Raw genomic sequence first — 17116 nt, 5'->3', positions numbered from 1 at the left:
AGACAATTGGATTTCATTTCAGGTATAAGCTATTTATTTTAAAAGGCAATTAGACAATTCTCCAAGTGATTCTGGGCACATTTTTCACATTTCAAAACCACGTTGGTTCAATAAGTGTCAAGAAAAAGTATGTGAACCCTTTGGAATACCTGGATTTCTGCATAAATTAGTTAGAAAATTTGAACTGATCTTCATCTTAGTCACAACAATAGACGAACACAGGTTGTTTAATCTAATAACAAAAACAATATTGTATTTTTCTTGTCTATATTGAATACATCATTTAAACATCCACAGTGTAGGTTGGAAAAAGTATGTGAACCCCTAGGCTAATGACTTCTCCAAAGCTAATTGGAGTCAGGAGTCAGCTAACCTGGCGTCCAATCAATGAGATGAGATTGGAGATGTTGGTTAGAGCTGCCCTGCCCTATAAAAACACTCACAGAATGTGAGTTTGCTATTTACAAGAAGCATTGCCTGATGTGAACCATGCCTCGAACAAAAGAGATCTCAGAAGACCTAAAATTAAGAATTCTTGACTTGCATAAAGCTGGAAAGGGTTACAAAAGTATCTCTAAAAGCCTTGATGTCCATCAGTCCACAGTAAGACATATTGTCTATATATGGAGAAAGTTCAGCACTGTTGCTACTCTCCCTAGGAGTGGCCGTCCTGCAAAGATGACTGCAAGAGCACAGCGCAGAACACTGAATGAGGTTAAGAAGAATCCTAGAGTGTCAGCTAAAGACTTACAGAAATCTCTGGAACATGCTAACATCTCTGTTGACGACTCTACGATACATAAAACACTAAACAAGAATGGTGTTCATGGGAGGACACCACAGAAGAAGCCACTGCTGTCCAATAAAAACATTGCTGCACGTCTGAAGTTCGCAAAAGAGCACCTGGATGTTCCACAGCGCTACTGGCTGAATATTCTGTGGACAGATTAAACTAAAGTTGAGTTGTTTGGAAGGAACACACAACACTATGTGTGGAGAAAAAAAGGCGCAGCACACCAACATCAAAACCTCATCCCAACTGTAAGGTATGGTGGAGGGAGCATCATGGTTTGGGCTGCTTTGCTGCCTCAGGGCCTGGACAGCTTGCTATCATCGACAGAAAAATGAATTCCCAAGTTTATCAAGACATTTTGCAGGAGAATGTTAGGCTATCTGTCTGCCAACTGAAGCTCAACAGAAGTTGGGTGATGCAACAGGATAACGACCCAAAACACAGAAGTAAATCAACAACAGAATGGCTTCAACAGAAGAAAATACGCCTTCTGGAGTGGCCCAGTCAGAGTCCTGACCTCAACCCGATTGAAGATGCCGTGGCATGACCTCGAGAGCGGTTTTCACCAGACATGTTGAGAATATTGTTGAACTGAAACAGTTTTGTAAAGATGAATGGTCCAAAATTCCTCCTGACCGTTTTGCAGGTCTGATCCGCAACTACAGAAAACATTTGGTTGAGTATATTGCTGCTAAAGGAGGCTAAATGCAAGGGTTCACATACTTTTTCCACCATGTACACTGTGAATTTGTACATGGTGTGTTCACTAAAGACATAAAAACATATAATTGTTTGTGTGTTATTAGTTTAAGCAGACTGCGTTTGTCTATTGTTGTGACTAAGATGACGATCAGATCACATTTTATGACCAATTTATGCAGAAATCCAGGTAATTCCAAAGGGTTCACATATTTTTTCTTGCCACTGTAACTTCATTGAAATTATGCGAAAACAACTTTGATTCAACCAGTGTCTGTCAATTAAATGGAAGAAAGAATGGTGGGGATTTCAAGGAAATCAGCAATTTAGAAGTCTGTGGTTATCTAATGTGAACGGTGAGGGGAGAAGAGGCAGGTCTTGGTTTGACACACACAGCCATGGCCTATCTTTTATCTGCAGTGTCACAGATACAAACCCCCAGAATGTCCGCTTACTGGCTTACACTCTGTAGGATGGCAAGGATAATGTCCAAAGAGTGCCAGCAGCACAAATGACGCAAGTAAGAACGCTACAGCAAGTAAGAACTCTACAGACAGCTATATTGGTCCTCTAATACAGGACTAGTAAAGGTGCAGTGCACTACTTTTGTGAGAGAAAAAAAATAATCATAAAATAAATATTTATATATTTTGATTTTTCAGGGGTCCCACAGCACCCGCAGCAACCCTACTTCCTGCGGCTATGTGAATAGGGTGCTATTTAGGACCCACTTGACTCTTCCCCTGGTCAAAAAAATATTAGAGGAAAGGAAATGGTAGTTTAATCTGTTACACAATAATTATTGTTCCACACAGTTTCATACCAGGGTTCAAATACTATTACAAATATTTTTAACACTTAGCTTTTTTTTGGGGCCTGCCAAGAGTGTTGGGGGACTTTCTATTGGTTCCATTGTGTCAGGCAAGCTTTATCAGGCCCTAGTGTATTTTAAATGATTTCGAATAGTATTTGAACCCAGGTCTGCACAATAATCTATGCTCCTGGGAGTGCTGCAGGTCAGCATGAAGGCAGGCAGAACAGTGTTTACCGTTCTTTTTATGCCAAAGATAACAGTTGTCTGTCTGCTGCATGTTGTTTTGTCTTTCTTTGCGTTTGGAAGCTGTCGATGATCAGAAGGGTAAACGCAACTGTGTGAATAACTTGGTTCTCGTCCACAAAGCTATGTGTGACGCTGGTATGGTGTCTCATGTCCCCTCCTCTACCTCACTGGTTGGCTACTGGTTGGCTACTTTCACAATCCGGGTCGAATGAACAGTATGTTTGATATGGGCTGCACAGCAAAAATACAAGAGGTATCTGGCATAATTTAGCTCTAATAATTATGCTAACATAACGACTATCATTTTCAATACATTTGGTTAATAGATTTACTTGATGATCTCTTGGCCTATAATCAATAAATCATGACATTTCCAATAATTATTTTTAGTCTCACAACTCAAATGAAGACCGGAGGTAAACAAGGCTTCAGCACACTGACCACCTTGATCTTTTCGTAGTGTGCTGGCTCAGTCCTAACGTTATAGCCTGGTGACAACGAGGTTACTGCATGCTTTTATTTTTTAAATGGAAGGAAACGGAGAAATAACGGACCAGTAACTCCATCTGTGTGCTGGGCTGGAGAACAGTAGCAAGCAGCAGCAACAGCCCTGTACGAGGTCTCTACCCGGTGTCTGTCATTACAAGCTGTGAGTAGCTAATACAAGCTGCGCGCGCTCCGCATCTCCTCTCATTCCGGCCCTTTCCACTCAAGGCATTCTCTGTGCGCACCTTACCATGTAGCCAGACGCACAGAGTCGTGCCACATACATTTATTTATTTTCTTGCGTAGACAAATTTTCAATGATCTCGATCTTTTTTACAACTTATTTCAGCATGATCGCAAATGATCAAAGGTTGGTTATTTTGAAAGGTGAATTCAAATGGCAGAGAGCTGTCAAACCTCGTTTCGACTGAACGTATTGGAGAGGTGTTTGAGAAGGTTTCATGGTGGGAAATGAAGACCCATTGAACTCAGATAAACGGAATAAAGTTTTACATTGGATTATATTTAATCGATTTTAAAAGGTAAGGAAAATATAGAAATGTGTCATTATCAAAATGCCATGTTATATCGTCTCTTAAAATTTTCCAACTGACATTTTCTGTCAATTTAGGTGTATGAAAAAATGATCTAGTCTATAATTCGTATTCAGTCATCATGGTAATGAAACACAATGGGAATCATGTGTGTTGATGTTATTGAACTATTGATTAAATATTTAAGCTTAAAATCATACTATCGCTTTACTTTTTTCAAATATATTGTCACATTCATAGACTGAGTGATTTATGACACTATTTTATCAGATGACTATCATTGGATTAACTCTTTCATGTTGCGCATATTTAAGTTTTGATGGTTCCAATCCCTGACCACTCTCTGTGATCACATCTGAAACGTGGATTTGAATGTTCTGATCATCGGCTCAACAGGGTCTGTTGCTGCAAGAACAAACAGATGAGTAGCTCCTTATCGTCTATTCCAGATTACCCACACAGCCCTTTAAATCACTGCGCTAAAGGTTTGTGACAGAGTCACTGTGTGCCTGAAAAGACAGAGGGAGTAAACTGGCAGAACAAGATGGCAAGATATCAGGTGCATTGTGCCAGTGTTCTACAGTACGTTGAGTTAGAATACGACATACGGGGCGGCAGGTAGCCTAGTGGTTAGAGGTTTGGGCCAGTAACTGAAAGGTTGCTAGATCATATCCCCTGAGCTGACAAGGTACAAATCTGTCGTTCTGCCCCTGAACAAGGCAGTTAACCCACTGTTCCTAGGCTGTCATTGTAAATAATAATTTGTTCTTAACTGACTTGACTAGTTAAATTAATAATAATAATAATAATAACAACATGTAAGGATCCAGTGCTTCAAAAGACAGAGCAGAGTAAACTGGCAGAACAAGGTGTCTGTCAGGTAGTGCCTGAACAGCACTCATGTGGTCTATTCTAATGTAAAGCATTGACCCAGCCAGTGAAGAGAAAGGGGTGTAAACTGACAGACAATCTATCAGGTGCCTGAACAGAGATCTATTATATTATATTCTAAACCAAAGCAATATAAAGCATTGAGCCTGAAGAGATACAGGAGTAATGTGTCGGAACAAGATTTCAATCTATCAGGTGCAGGATCAGCCCACCGGTGGTCTATTATATTCTAAATCAATACACTGTAAAGCATTAAGACAGCCTTGGTTTATGCGAGCTGGCCCAGAACGTCTTGGAGCAAGAGCCTATCTCCTGTTTCTGTAGCGTGAGGCAGCTTGAGTAACCCCCTGGACAGGATGCTAGTCTATGGCAGGGCCTTACCCGAAATCTCATACCTCCTTATCTCCTTAATGCTGAGTGCCAAGCAGAGACGTATCAGGTCCCATTTTTACAGTCGTTGGCAGTGTGTGAATTACAGGGGGCCGGGGGGGGGGCTCTGCCCCCTTGAATGAGACATGAGCTCCCCTGAATGCAACAAGGGTCAAACTTTGGGGGCGGACTCTAATTTATGGGTCCAGTCCACTAGCGAACTATCAACATTGTTTCAACTGGGCCCCTCACAGTTTTCCACGCCAATGAGCTCAGGACAGACACAGACAGCTGTATTTGCATCCTGTATTTCAGCCTCTTTTTCTATCAGGTGCCAATCAGCCCACATGTTGTCTATTATATTGAGGCAGTGCCTGAAAAGACAGAGGGAAGTAATCTGGCAGTTCCTAAACAACCCACAGGAGGTCTTCTAGTCTATTCTTCTCTATATTCTATTCTATTTCATTCTATTCTATTTAATTTGATTCTATTTAATTATATATGTCAATTCTACCACTAGGCTTAGATCCAGACTACTGAGACTGAACTACTTGTTGACGAATTGCTCAATGTTGCATTCAATACATACTGTACAGTGCATCTATTCATAGTTCAGTAGCCAACGTCAACCCACCAACTTCAGTTCAACAAGTCCAAATTGTACATCTAAGCATGGAGCAAACATGTTGCACCATGCATCTGAAATGGCACCCTATGGTCAAAAGTAGTGCACTATGTAGTTAATAGGGTCCCATTCGTGATGCAGGATATGATTAGGGAATTACACTGAGTGTACAAAACATTAGGAACACCGTGCTAATATTGAGTTGCACGCCCCTTTGCCCTCAGAACAGCCTCAATTCGGTGGGGCATGGACTCTTCAAGGTGTTGAAAGCAGTCCACAGGGATGCTGGCCCATGTTGACTCCAATGCTTTGCACAGTTGTGTCAGTTGAGTGTGAAAAAATGAGCAGTATTGCAGTTCTTGACACAGGCTTAAAAATCCTTCCTTAATAACCTGTCCCCTCCCCTTTATCTACGCTGATTGAAGTGGATTTAACAAGTGACATCAATAAGGGATCATAGCTTTTACCTGGCATCACCTGGTCAGTCTATGTCATGGAAAGAGCAGGTGTTCCTAATGTTTTGTACAAATCAAATCAAATGTTTATTTGTCATATACACATGTCTAGCAGATGTTATTGCGAGTGTAGCGAAATGCTTCAGTGTATAGCAATGTTGTGAATTTGGTGCATTGATAGCAACCGCTTCAGTTGTTATGCTACTCTGTCTCTGGCACGGTAGGTGACGAGCTAGCTTTTCATTAAACAACATAATGAGGATTTCTATCAGCCTAATCGAGGTGTTCTTACAAGGCTGGATTTCTCCTAATGCGACTGTCGCTTTAGGTATAATGCTTCAGGTATAATGCTTCAGGTATAATGCTTCAGGTATAATGCTTCAGGTATAATGCTTCAGGTATAATGCTTTAGGTATAATGCTTTAGGTATAATGCTTTAGGTATAATGCTTCAGGTATAATGCTTCAGGTATAATGCTTCAGGTGTAATGCTTCAGGTATAATGCTTTAGGTATAATGCCTCAGGTATAATGCTTTAGGTATAATGCTTCAGGTATAATGCTTCAGGTATAATGCTTTAGGTATAATGCTTTAGGTATAATGCTTTAGGTATAATGCTTCAGGTGTAATGCTTTAGGTATAATGCTTTAGGTATAATGCCTCAGGTATAATGCTTCAGGTATAATGCTTTAGGTATAATGCTTTAGGTATAATGCTTCAGGTGTAATGCTTTAGGTATAATGCTTTAGGTATAATGCTTCAGGTATAATGCTTCAGGTATAATGCTTTAGGTATAATGCTTCAGGTATAATGCTTTAGGTATAATGCTTTAGGTATAATGCTTCAGGTGTAATGCTTTAGGTATAATGCTTTAGGTATAATGCCTCAGGTATAATGCTTCAGGTATAATGCTTCAGGTATAATGCCGGGAGCCGCTTGTGGATTTGACAGCTCTAATGCAGTTCCACCTCTGACACTGCCAAACAACCGCTATGTGGGTGTCAGCTAGCGTGGACCTGATAGAATGTAGCCCACGGTCTGCGCCCCAAATGCCACCCTATGGGCAGTGGACACCCTATGGGCAGTGGACACTATGGGCCCTGGTCAAAGTAGTGCAGCACAAAGGGAGGGAATAGGGTTCTATTTGGGACGAATACATGGACACGTGGCCCAGGCAATGTCATCATCTGTTTTACTGTTTTGTTTTCAACATCTCACATACCCCTCCCTCCTCCCTCATATCTGGTGTTGCTTATTTAGCACAACAATACCCATATCTCAGACAACTCTGAGGCAGCTATCACTGTGCAGGAGGTGCAATGACAAATTGGCATAATGAAACATGTTATGATGTTGATATTATCTCAGGTTGGCAGGGGGCATCCCTCCCACTGTGTGCTGACACCGAACTGCACACTAATTTGACTCTGATTGTGGTGCTGCAGTCCTTCCTTTCTTTCAACTACATAGGCGGGAATCATTTACATACTCATTTGCATTCGTTCAAAGCCCCTAATAAATACACGTTTTCTATAACAGGGGAGAGGAGTAACCTTTGGGTTGTTATTTACTGAGGGAAGAATAATGTCTAGTATCAAGTGAAGGACAAGCAGTTCTCAGAAAGGGGCTGTGACTGGGGAGTTGACTGAATTACTTCCCTGTGTGTGTGTGCGTGTGTGTGTGTGTGTATACATACATGTCTGTATGTGTGTGTCTATGTGCGTGTGTGTGTGTGTGTGTTGCAGTGTGCTAGTCTAGTGGACATGACAACATAAACTAGCTGGAAACCTGTACTCAGACTTGTGATAAAAGGCAGAACTGAAGCTGTGCCATTTTGTATTTAAAGGAGAGAGAATTCCCAGGGGAGCTCTCCATACACACACCAGGGCCCTACTGTTGCAGCTTTTAATTTGCTGTGTAATTACATTTGAGAAGGGCCTTTAAGGCTGAATAGTAAAAGAAGTATCCAACATGCTGTGAAACCAATGACTGAGTGCATGAACAGCTGGGCCCTCCTACAGAGATGTCATGACTCATGTCCCTCACTAATGCTTTTGTGTGGGCAGTGATGGCCCAATTCAATATATTTCAACTCATTCTCTGTGAAACAAAGATTTCAAAGATTTCAGTTTGTTTTTCAATTGAATTGTTCACGTTATAGGTCACATTAAAGGTGGAAAAAGTTCTGACATGATTTATCTTTGTCTCATTCTTTTACATCACACAAACCTGGCATTTTAACAGGGGTGTGTAGACTTTTTAAATCCACTGTAGGTATTCAACCCCCTGAGTCAATACATGTTAGAATCACCTTTGGAAGCAATTACAAATCCCTGAGTGGTTTTCTTCCTATCTGGCAACTGAGTTAGGATGGACACCTGTATCTTTGTAATGACTGGGTGTATAGATACACCCTCCAAAGTGTAATTAATAACGTCACCATGCTCAAACGGATATTCAATGCCTGCTTTTGTTTTCTTTCACCCATCTACCAATAGGTGCCCTTCTTTGTGAGGCATTGGAAAACTTCCCCTGGCTTTCTGGTTGAATCTGTTATAAATTCACTGCCCGACTGAGGGACATTACAGATAACTGTATGTGTGGCGTACAGAGATGAGGAAGTCATTTAAAAAATCATGTTAAACACTGTTATTGCACACACAGTGAGTCCATGCAACATATTATGTGACTTGTTAAACAAATATTTACTCCTGAACTTATTTAGGCCATAACAAACGGGTTGAATACTTATTGACTAAAGCCATTTGAGCTTTCATTTGTAAAAAAAAAAAAAATATGTAATCAATTTTATATTCGGGCTGTAACACAACAAAATGTAACACAACAAAAATAACCCTAAAAGTCAAAGGGTTTGAATACTTTCTGAAGGCACTGTATATTTTATCACAAATGGGATCCAAATCAGGGAACATGTGCCCTCGGTTAATGGGCTTTAATGGAGCATGATGCCTATGCATTCGTGGACAGGATATAGGTCTATCCCCATCGATTTTCGAAGATCATGGGGATTACCCAGTACTGATTACCACAGGCTGACTGTAGACAGAGGCTGCAGCTGAACCAGCCAACCAAGTCTCTCTCTCAAGAGACACCTCCAGGACCAGGGTCCTCATTTATAATGTTATGTACATTTCACACTCAATTTCTGCATATGCCATTTCTGAAAAGTCTGTGCACTTACAATAATATTGAGATTTATAAACGTGGCGCAAGCCATACATTGCATGTTTCCCGTTATATATCAGACGTGTCATAAAACTGTGTGCGCCTGAACGAGCATTAAAACTCTGCCTGGAAGACGCCCTCCATTCACCTTTTATAGAGACAACGTCCTTTATTTCCTGTATAATGTGGAACTATTGCCATTTGGCCACTGCATGCAAATGACAAATTGTTGTTCAATATTTAGTTTATCAACAGAGTATTGGGTTTATAATGCATGTCCAGCTTTGGAATAGGCTCTGAGATTAAATAGGTAATGATGTCGCACTCCTATTGCACATCAATATTGTAGCCTAACCATACTGTCAACGATTATTTATGTATGCAGGGCTTACAAATGAGGCCCCAGGAACCAATGGTCTGGAGTGTGATTGCAACACAGGTTACACAGTGGTTACCAAGTTACATAAGCACATTAGTAAATATATACCCAATGCATTGGAGGTAGGGGAGAGCAAGCTGCCCTGTGTGCCAGACCTGGGTTCAAATAGTATGTGTTCTTTGAGTGTTTGATTGAGTCTGTCTGAAGTGCCAGAGGGGTGGGGTTTACAGTTCTGGGACTATTTCATTGGTTCCATTACACCAGGCAAGCTCAATCAAGCCCAGGTAAAGTATTTGAAATCATTTCAAATAGTATTTAAACCAGGTCTGCCTGTGTGATTTCAAAAGCCATCCCATCTCTTCCTGGTTTGAGCCAGGTTATTATTACAGTAGTCTGTGATGAGCATAGTTTTATTGCAACAGCACAAGCGTGGCACACTCATTAAAATCCTAATCAATTAAGTCAACAGCATGTGCCATCCTCGGAGCTGAGGGGGGCAGAATTACCTGCATTGTCTGGAAAGGCAACCACTTTTAGTTATGCTACAGTCTACACTTAAGCATTTGTAGACAGTCATAATGGTCTTCATATTGTTATAGTCAGTGGTGTAAAGTACTCAAGAAAAACTACTTTAAAGTACTACTAACGTAGTTCTTTTGGTATCTGTACTTGACTATTTACTTAACTACATTCCTAAAGAAAATAGTGTACTTTTTACTCCATGAAACCCAAAAGTACTCATTACATTTTGAATGCTTAGCAGGACAGAAAAATTCACACACTTATCAAGAGAACATCCCTGGTCATCCCTACTGCCCCTGATCTGACAGACTCACTAAACACACATGCTTTGTTTGTAAATTATGTCTGTGTTGTAATGTGACCCTGGTTATCCAGAAAAAAATACAATTATGCCTGTTTAATAATATAAGGAATTTGAAGTAACTTATACTTTTAAGTATATTTGAGCAATTACATTTGCTCTTCATCCGTAAGTATATTTATAACCAAATACTTTTAAGCTTTTACTTAAGTAATATTTTACTGGGTGACTTTCACTTTTACTTGAGTCATTTTCTATTAAAGTATCTTTACTTTTACTCAAGTATGACAATTGGGTACTTTTCCCACCACTAGTTACTGCTAATATAATAAACTAATATTATCAAACGTGTTTAAGGCCAGCTTGGACAAAAAGGGTGCTAAACAGAGGGACTTGGAAATCTGAAACAATTTACCCCAAGTTACCTCAACTTAGAAAAACAAGAACTGCAATGATCTTTGAGGTTCATTAGGGACAAAAGAATGTAAGATTGTTTGTAATGAAAATCTGAGGGGGGAGGGGAACAGAGAGTAAATGTACATTTACATTTCGTAACTGTGTGCTGTTATATTTTGGGAGGCTTTTCAAAAAGGTTTGTTCCCTAGAGAGAGACACTGAGAGACAGAGACAGAGAGAGAGCGAGAGGCACCACATTGATTCTGTTATTTTCTTCCATCCATGCAGGTGGGATGTCATAGTCAGAGTTCCTTGGATATCTGAGAGACATTGAGGAACCAGAGCCACCATGGACTCCTGGGTGTTCCCCTCCTCCCTCCCCAACCTAACCGAAGAACCCCTGATGTACGACAGCTTTATTCTGGGCAACGAGTCAACGGAACCCAATGGTACCTATACGGGCGACAACACGTTCAACCAGACCAGCACCATGGTCATCACCTTCCTCTACTTCCTGGTGTGTGGTATCGGACTCTGTGGCAACGCCCTTGTGATCTACGTCATTCTGCGTTACGCCAAGATGAAGACGGTCACGAATATTTACATCATGAATTTGGCAGTCGCAGATGTTCTGTTCATGTTGGGGTTACCGTTCATCGCCATTCAGCTGGCGCTGGTCCACTGGCCGTTCGGTGCGGTGCTGTGCCGGGTGGTCATGACCGTGGACTCACTCAACCAGTTCACCTCCATCTTCTGCCTTATGGTCATGAGCATCGACCGCTACCTGGCCGTGGTGCACCCCATCCGGTCCACCAAGTGGCGCAAGCCACGTATGGCCAAGACCATCAACCTGGCGGTGTGGGGGGTGTCACTCCTGGTCAACCTGCCTATCATAATCTACAGCGGTTTAATCACCAAGCACAACAGTTGCTTCTGTACCATCGTGTGGCCGGAGCCTGAGGAGGCCTACTACACCGCCTTCATGTTCTACACCTTCGTCCTGGGTTTCTTCCTCCCGCTCATGGTCATCTGCCTGTGTTACCTTCTCATCATCATCAAGGTCAGTCTCATGGTCACCTGCCTGTGTTACCCTCTCATCATCATCATCAAGGTCAGTCTCATGGTCACCTGCCTGTGTTACCCTCTCATCATCATCATCAAGGTCAGTCTCATGGTCACCTGCCTGTGTTAACTCACCATCATCATCAAGGTCAGTCTCATGGTCACCTGCCTGTGTTACCCTCTCATCATCATCATCATCATCAAGGTCAGTCTCATGGTCACCTGCCTGTGTTAACTCACCATCATCATCAAGGTCAGTCTCATGGTCACCTGCCTGTGTTAACTCACCATCATCATCATCAAGGTCAGTCTCATGGTCACCTGCCTGTGTTAACTCACCATCATCATCATCATCAAGGTCAGTCTCATGGTCACCTGCCTGTGTTAACTCACCATCATCATCAAGGTCAGTCTCATGGTCACCTGCCTGTGTTAACTCACCATCATCATCATCAAGGTCAGTCTCATGGTCACCTGCCTGTGTTACCCTCTCATCATCATCATCATCATCATCATCATCATCAAGGTCAGTCTCATGGTCACCTGCCTGTGTTACCCTCTCATCATCATCATCAAGGTCAGTCTCATGGTCACCTGCCTGTGTTACCTTCTCATCATCATCATCAAGGTCAGTCTCATGGTCACCTGCCTGTGTTACCTTCTCATCATCATCATCATCAAAGGTCAGTCTCATGGTCACCTGCCTGTGTTAACTCACCATCATCATCATCAAGGTCAGTCTCATGGTCACCTGCCTGTGTTACCCTCTCATCATCATCATCAAGGTCAGTCTCATGGTCACCTGCCTGTGTTACCCTCTCATCATCATCATCAAGGTCACCTGCCTGTGTTACCCTCTCATCATCATCAAGGTCACCTGCCTGTGTTACCCTCTCATCATCATCATCATCATCATCAAGGTCAGTCTCATGGTCACCTGCCTGTGTTACCTCCACCATCATCATCAAGGTCAGTCTCATGGTCACCTGCCTGTGTTAACTCACTCATCATCATCATCAAGGTCAGTCTCATGGTCACCTGCCTGTGTTACCCTCTCATCATCATCATCATCATCATCATCAAGGTCAGTCTCATGGTCATCTGCCTGTGTTACCCTCTCATCATCATCATCAAGGTCAGTCTCATGGTCACCTGCCTGTGTTACCTTCTCATCATCATCATCAAGGTCAGTCTCATGGTCACCTGCCTGTGTTACCTTCTCATCATCATCATCATCAAGGTCAGTCTCATGGTCACCTGCCTGTGTTACCTCACCATCATCATCATCAAGGTCAGTCTCATGGTCACCTGCCTGTGTTACCCTCTCATCATCATCATCAAGGTCAGTCTCATGGTCACCTGCCTGTGTTACCCTCTCATCATCATCATCAAGGTCACTGCGGTACCTCATGGTCACCTGCCTGTGTTACCCTCTCATCATCATCATCATCATCTCAGGTCAGTCTCATGGTCACCTGCCTGTGTTACCCTCTCATCATCATCATCAAGGTCAGTCTCATGGTCACCTGCCTGTGTTACCCTCTCATCATCATCATCATCAAGGTCAGTCTCATGGTCACCTGCCTGTGTTATACCTATCACCATCATCATCAAGGTCAGTCTCATGGTCACCTGCCTGTGTTACCTTCTCACCATCATCATCAAGGTCAGTCTCATGGTCACCTGCCTGTGTTACACTCATCATCATCATCAAGGTCAGTCTCATGGTCACCTGCCTGTGTTACCTCACCATCATCATCAAGGTCAGTCTCATGGTCACCTGCCTGTGTTACCTTCTCACCATCATCATCAAGGTCAGTCTCATGGTCACCTGCCTGTGTTACCCTCTCATCATCATCATCATCAAGGTCAGTCTCATGGTCACCTGCCTGTGTTACCCTCTCATCATCATCATCAAGGTCAGTCTCATGGTCACCTGCCTGTGTTACCCTCTCATCATCATCAAGGTCAGTCTCATGGTCACCTGCCTGTGTTACCTTCTCATCATCAAGGTCAGTCTCATGGTCACCTGCCTGTGTTACCCTCTCATCATCATCATCAAGGTCAGTCTCATGGTCACCTGCCTGTGTTACCTTCTCATCATCATCATCAAGGTCAGTCTCATGGTCACCTGCCTGTGTTAACTCACCATCATCATCAAGGTCAGTCTCATGGTCACCTGCCTGTGTTACCTTCTCATCATCAAGGTCAGTCTCATGGTCACCTGCCTGTGTTAACTCACCATCATCATCATCAAGGTCAGTCTCATGGTCACCTGCCTGTGTTACCCTCTCATCATCATCATCAAGGTCAGTCTCATGGTCACCTGCCTGTGTTACCCTCTCATCATCATCATCAAGGTCAGTCTCATGGTCACCTGCCTGTGTTACCTTCTCATCATCATCATCAAGGTCAGTCTCATGGTCACCTGCCTGTGTTAACTCACCATCATCATTAAGGTCGTACTTGTTTTACATCGTTCTACCACCACTACGGTGTCCATATTAGGACATCCTCAGTGTCACCTGCTGAGACTGACAACTCCATGACTACTGCCGTCTTTCTATCCTTTTCATTTGAACCTGACTAAAATGTTGTGACCTATCGTATGTTGTAATGGTAGCACAGTATGTCTACTTTAATCTATCGTTTTCTTCTTTTGATTTTGTCTGTGCGGTGAAGTGCCTTGAGATGTAGCTATATTTACCTATATTTTAAAGTGGGCTATACAGATCAAATCTATAATTATTACTACTATTAAAGTGAAGTTCTCAGGGATCTGTGTCGGGTCTCCTAATATTTATGTTTTTTTTAAAGAGTGCAATAGAAATAAAATCTATCATTTTTTAGGTGAAGTCGTCAGGGATCCGTGTTGGGTCCACTAAGAGGAAGCGCTCGGAGAGGAAGGTGACCCGCATGGTGTCCATCGTGGTTGCCGTGTTCGTCTTCTGCTGGCTGCCCTTCTATGTCTTCAATGTGACGTCGGTGACAGGAACCATCTCCACCACGCCGTTCCTGAGGAGCACCTTTGCCTTCGTGGTGGTCCTGGGTTACGCCAACTCATGTGCCAACCCCATACTTTACGCGTTCCTGTCGGAGAACTTCAAGAAGAGCTTCCAGAATGTTCTGTGTCGGAAGAAGGTGGGTGGGCTGGATGTGATTGAGCGCAGCGACAGCAAGCAGGACAAGTCGCGCATGATGAATGACCCCACGGAGACTCAAAGCACACTGCTCAATGGAGACCTGCAGACCAGCATTTGATGCTTGTTTATTCTAACGCATCCCTTATGTGTGATCTATACAGACATCTTTCATTTCACATCAACACTCCCTCACAAGCTCATCACACACAAATAAACTAACAAAACGCACGCACGCACGCACACACACACGCACAGAAACAAACACACACTTGTTTTGCAGGTGGAAACGGTCATCCTGACCTGTTACCATGCCCTATGAACAGCTCACATAGGGGGAGTGATTGTAGTTGATCTCATGGTGTGATATTTTGTAAGCATTTTCTTCCCCCTGTGGATGAGGTGAAAAAATGCCAGAGGAACTAAGCCCTCATGGTGTCTGCTCCTCAACGGCTGTTATCACGTTCTTTATGTCTCCTATCTCTGTTTACCAACTCTCTCTTTACTTTCTCAAAAGACATACAATGATATGACAGTGGGTTTTCCTGGTCGTAAAACCCGTACATTGTGATATATTCATAAAGGAGAGAATACTAACTGTAGTTGTGACTTTGCTCTCTGGTGTTTGGGTGTAAAGCTGAAGACGTTTACTGAGTGTATTGATGCTGGTGGACAGTGACAGGATCATGTGAGGACCAGAACAGGGTTGTGTTCATTAGGCCCCAAATGGAAGAAAAGGGACTGAAACCAGGAAGTGCTACCTGAACTTGTCTAATAAGAAACATGTGTTATCCGCTGCAGAGCATTTTGCCATGTTGTGTCCTGATAAGTCCCAGACGGTTACCTACGGTTACTGATTGACAGCAGATGAGACTTAACCATGGAGAACAAGGATTCCTTGCACATATGTTTACACTAGCAGGGTGAACCTCCACCTCAATCTGTCTTTGTCACATTGTCCTGTAGCCGAAATAAATACCAGACTAGGATGTAGGAAGTATGCCAGGAAGTATAGCAGACTCACTGTGTGCATATTGTCTGTTTACAAAGATTGTGTGTCCAAAATGGTGGGCTCTGCAGAATGTGGAATTAGTAACATGCCTCTATTCTTAGATACTGTATTTGGGGCTATGTGGGACGCTAGCGTGCCACCCGTGGTGCACCCTATCAACAGCAGGTGCATTTCAAGAGCGGCAAATTTGAAACCAAATAAATGTCAAAATTCAAATTTTTCAAACATACAACTATCTTACACCCTTTGTGTACATCTCCTTAATCTAACCACGTTGTCCGATTTCAAAAAGGTTTTACGGCGAAAGCATAAAGTTAGATTATGTTAGGAGAGTACATTGACAATAGCTGTGTGTAATGTTTTGTCAATTCAAAGACAGGGTCACCAAAACCATAAAACCAGCTAAAATGATGCACTAACCTTTTACAATCTCCATCAGATGACACTCCTAGGACATTATGTTAGACAATGCATGCATTTTTAGTTCTATCAAGTTCATATTTATATCCAAAAACAGCGTTTTACTATGGCATTGATGTTGAGGAAATCGTTTCCCTCCAATAACCGGCAGTCAAGTCAGCACCACAAATTAAATAATTAAAATTAGAAAACATTGGTAAAATATTATATTGTCATTTAAAGAATTATAGATTTACATCTCTTGAACGCAATCAACAGATTTAAAAATAACCTTACTGGGAAATCACACTTTGCAATAATCTGAGCACTGCGCCCAGAAAAATATGCTTTGCTATACAGACAAACGGCCATGTTGGAGAGATCTAAAATCGAAAATACTATGTAAATAATCCATTACCTTTGATTCTCTTCATCAGATGTCACTTCCCGGAATCCCAGGTCCATAACGAATGTAGTTTTGTTCAAAAAAGCTCATCATTTATATCCAAAAAGATCCGTGTTGTTAGCACATGATCTAAGCCAGCCGGACTTCTCGTCATGAACGAGGGGAAAATATATATTTACGTTCGTTCAAACATGTCAAACGTTGTATAGCATAAATCATTAGGGCATTTTTTAACCAGAACATGAATAATATTCAAGGTGGACGAATGCATTCTCTTTTAAAACGTTTTGGAACGAGGGTACCCAACATGACCTCGCGCGCCAGAGTCTAATCGGCCATCACCGTTCCAAGGCTCTTGTTCGGTCAGATCTCATAGTAGAAG

The 17116-nt window shown here is 42.3% G+C and overlaps 1 protein-coding gene across 2 annotated transcripts; it reads left to right on the top strand.

Annotated features, from left to right (window-relative positions):
• Positions 1-2732: 2732 nt before the first annotated feature.
• LOC106601899 (somatostatin receptor type 2) lies at positions 2733-16141 on the top strand. 2 transcript variants are annotated; one of them, XM_045715671.1, is made up of 3 exons: positions 2733-3201; positions 11004-11775; positions 14628-16141. In XM_045715671.1, exons 2-3 carry the CDS (start codon positions 11065-11067, stop codon positions 15036-15038), a joined length of 1122 nt encoding a protein of 373 aa, XP_045571627.1. In that variant the 5' UTR covers positions 2733-3201; positions 11004-11064; the 3' UTR covers positions 15039-16141. The 2 variants fall into 2 exon arrangements, with proteins under 2 accessions (XP_045571627.1, XP_045571626.1); XM_045715670.1 differs by having other exon boundaries at positions 2739-3580.
• The last annotated feature ends 975 nt before the right edge of the window (positions 16142-17116 follow it).

This window comes from Salmo salar, chromosome ssa03 (assembly GCF_905237065.1).
Source record: "Salmo salar chromosome ssa03, Ssal_v3.1, whole genome shotgun sequence".
NCBI classification, from domain to species: Eukaryota; Metazoa; Chordata; class Actinopteri; order Salmoniformes; family Salmonidae; genus Salmo; species Salmo salar.
Note: the sequence above shows the minus strand (reverse complement) of the source record. Positions and strands in the feature narration are given on the sequence as shown.

Bases quoted from the DNA above. Each gene is read 5' to 3' on its own strand.
- LOC106601899 (XM_045715671.1), top strand. From the start codon at position 11,065: ATGGACTCCTGGGTGTTCCCCTCCTCCCTCCCCAACCTAACCGAAGAA. The intron at 11,776-14,627 runs GTCAGTCTCATG...ATCATTTTTTAG, and splicing joins ACCTTCTCATCATCATCAAG to GTGAAGTCGTCAGGGATCCG.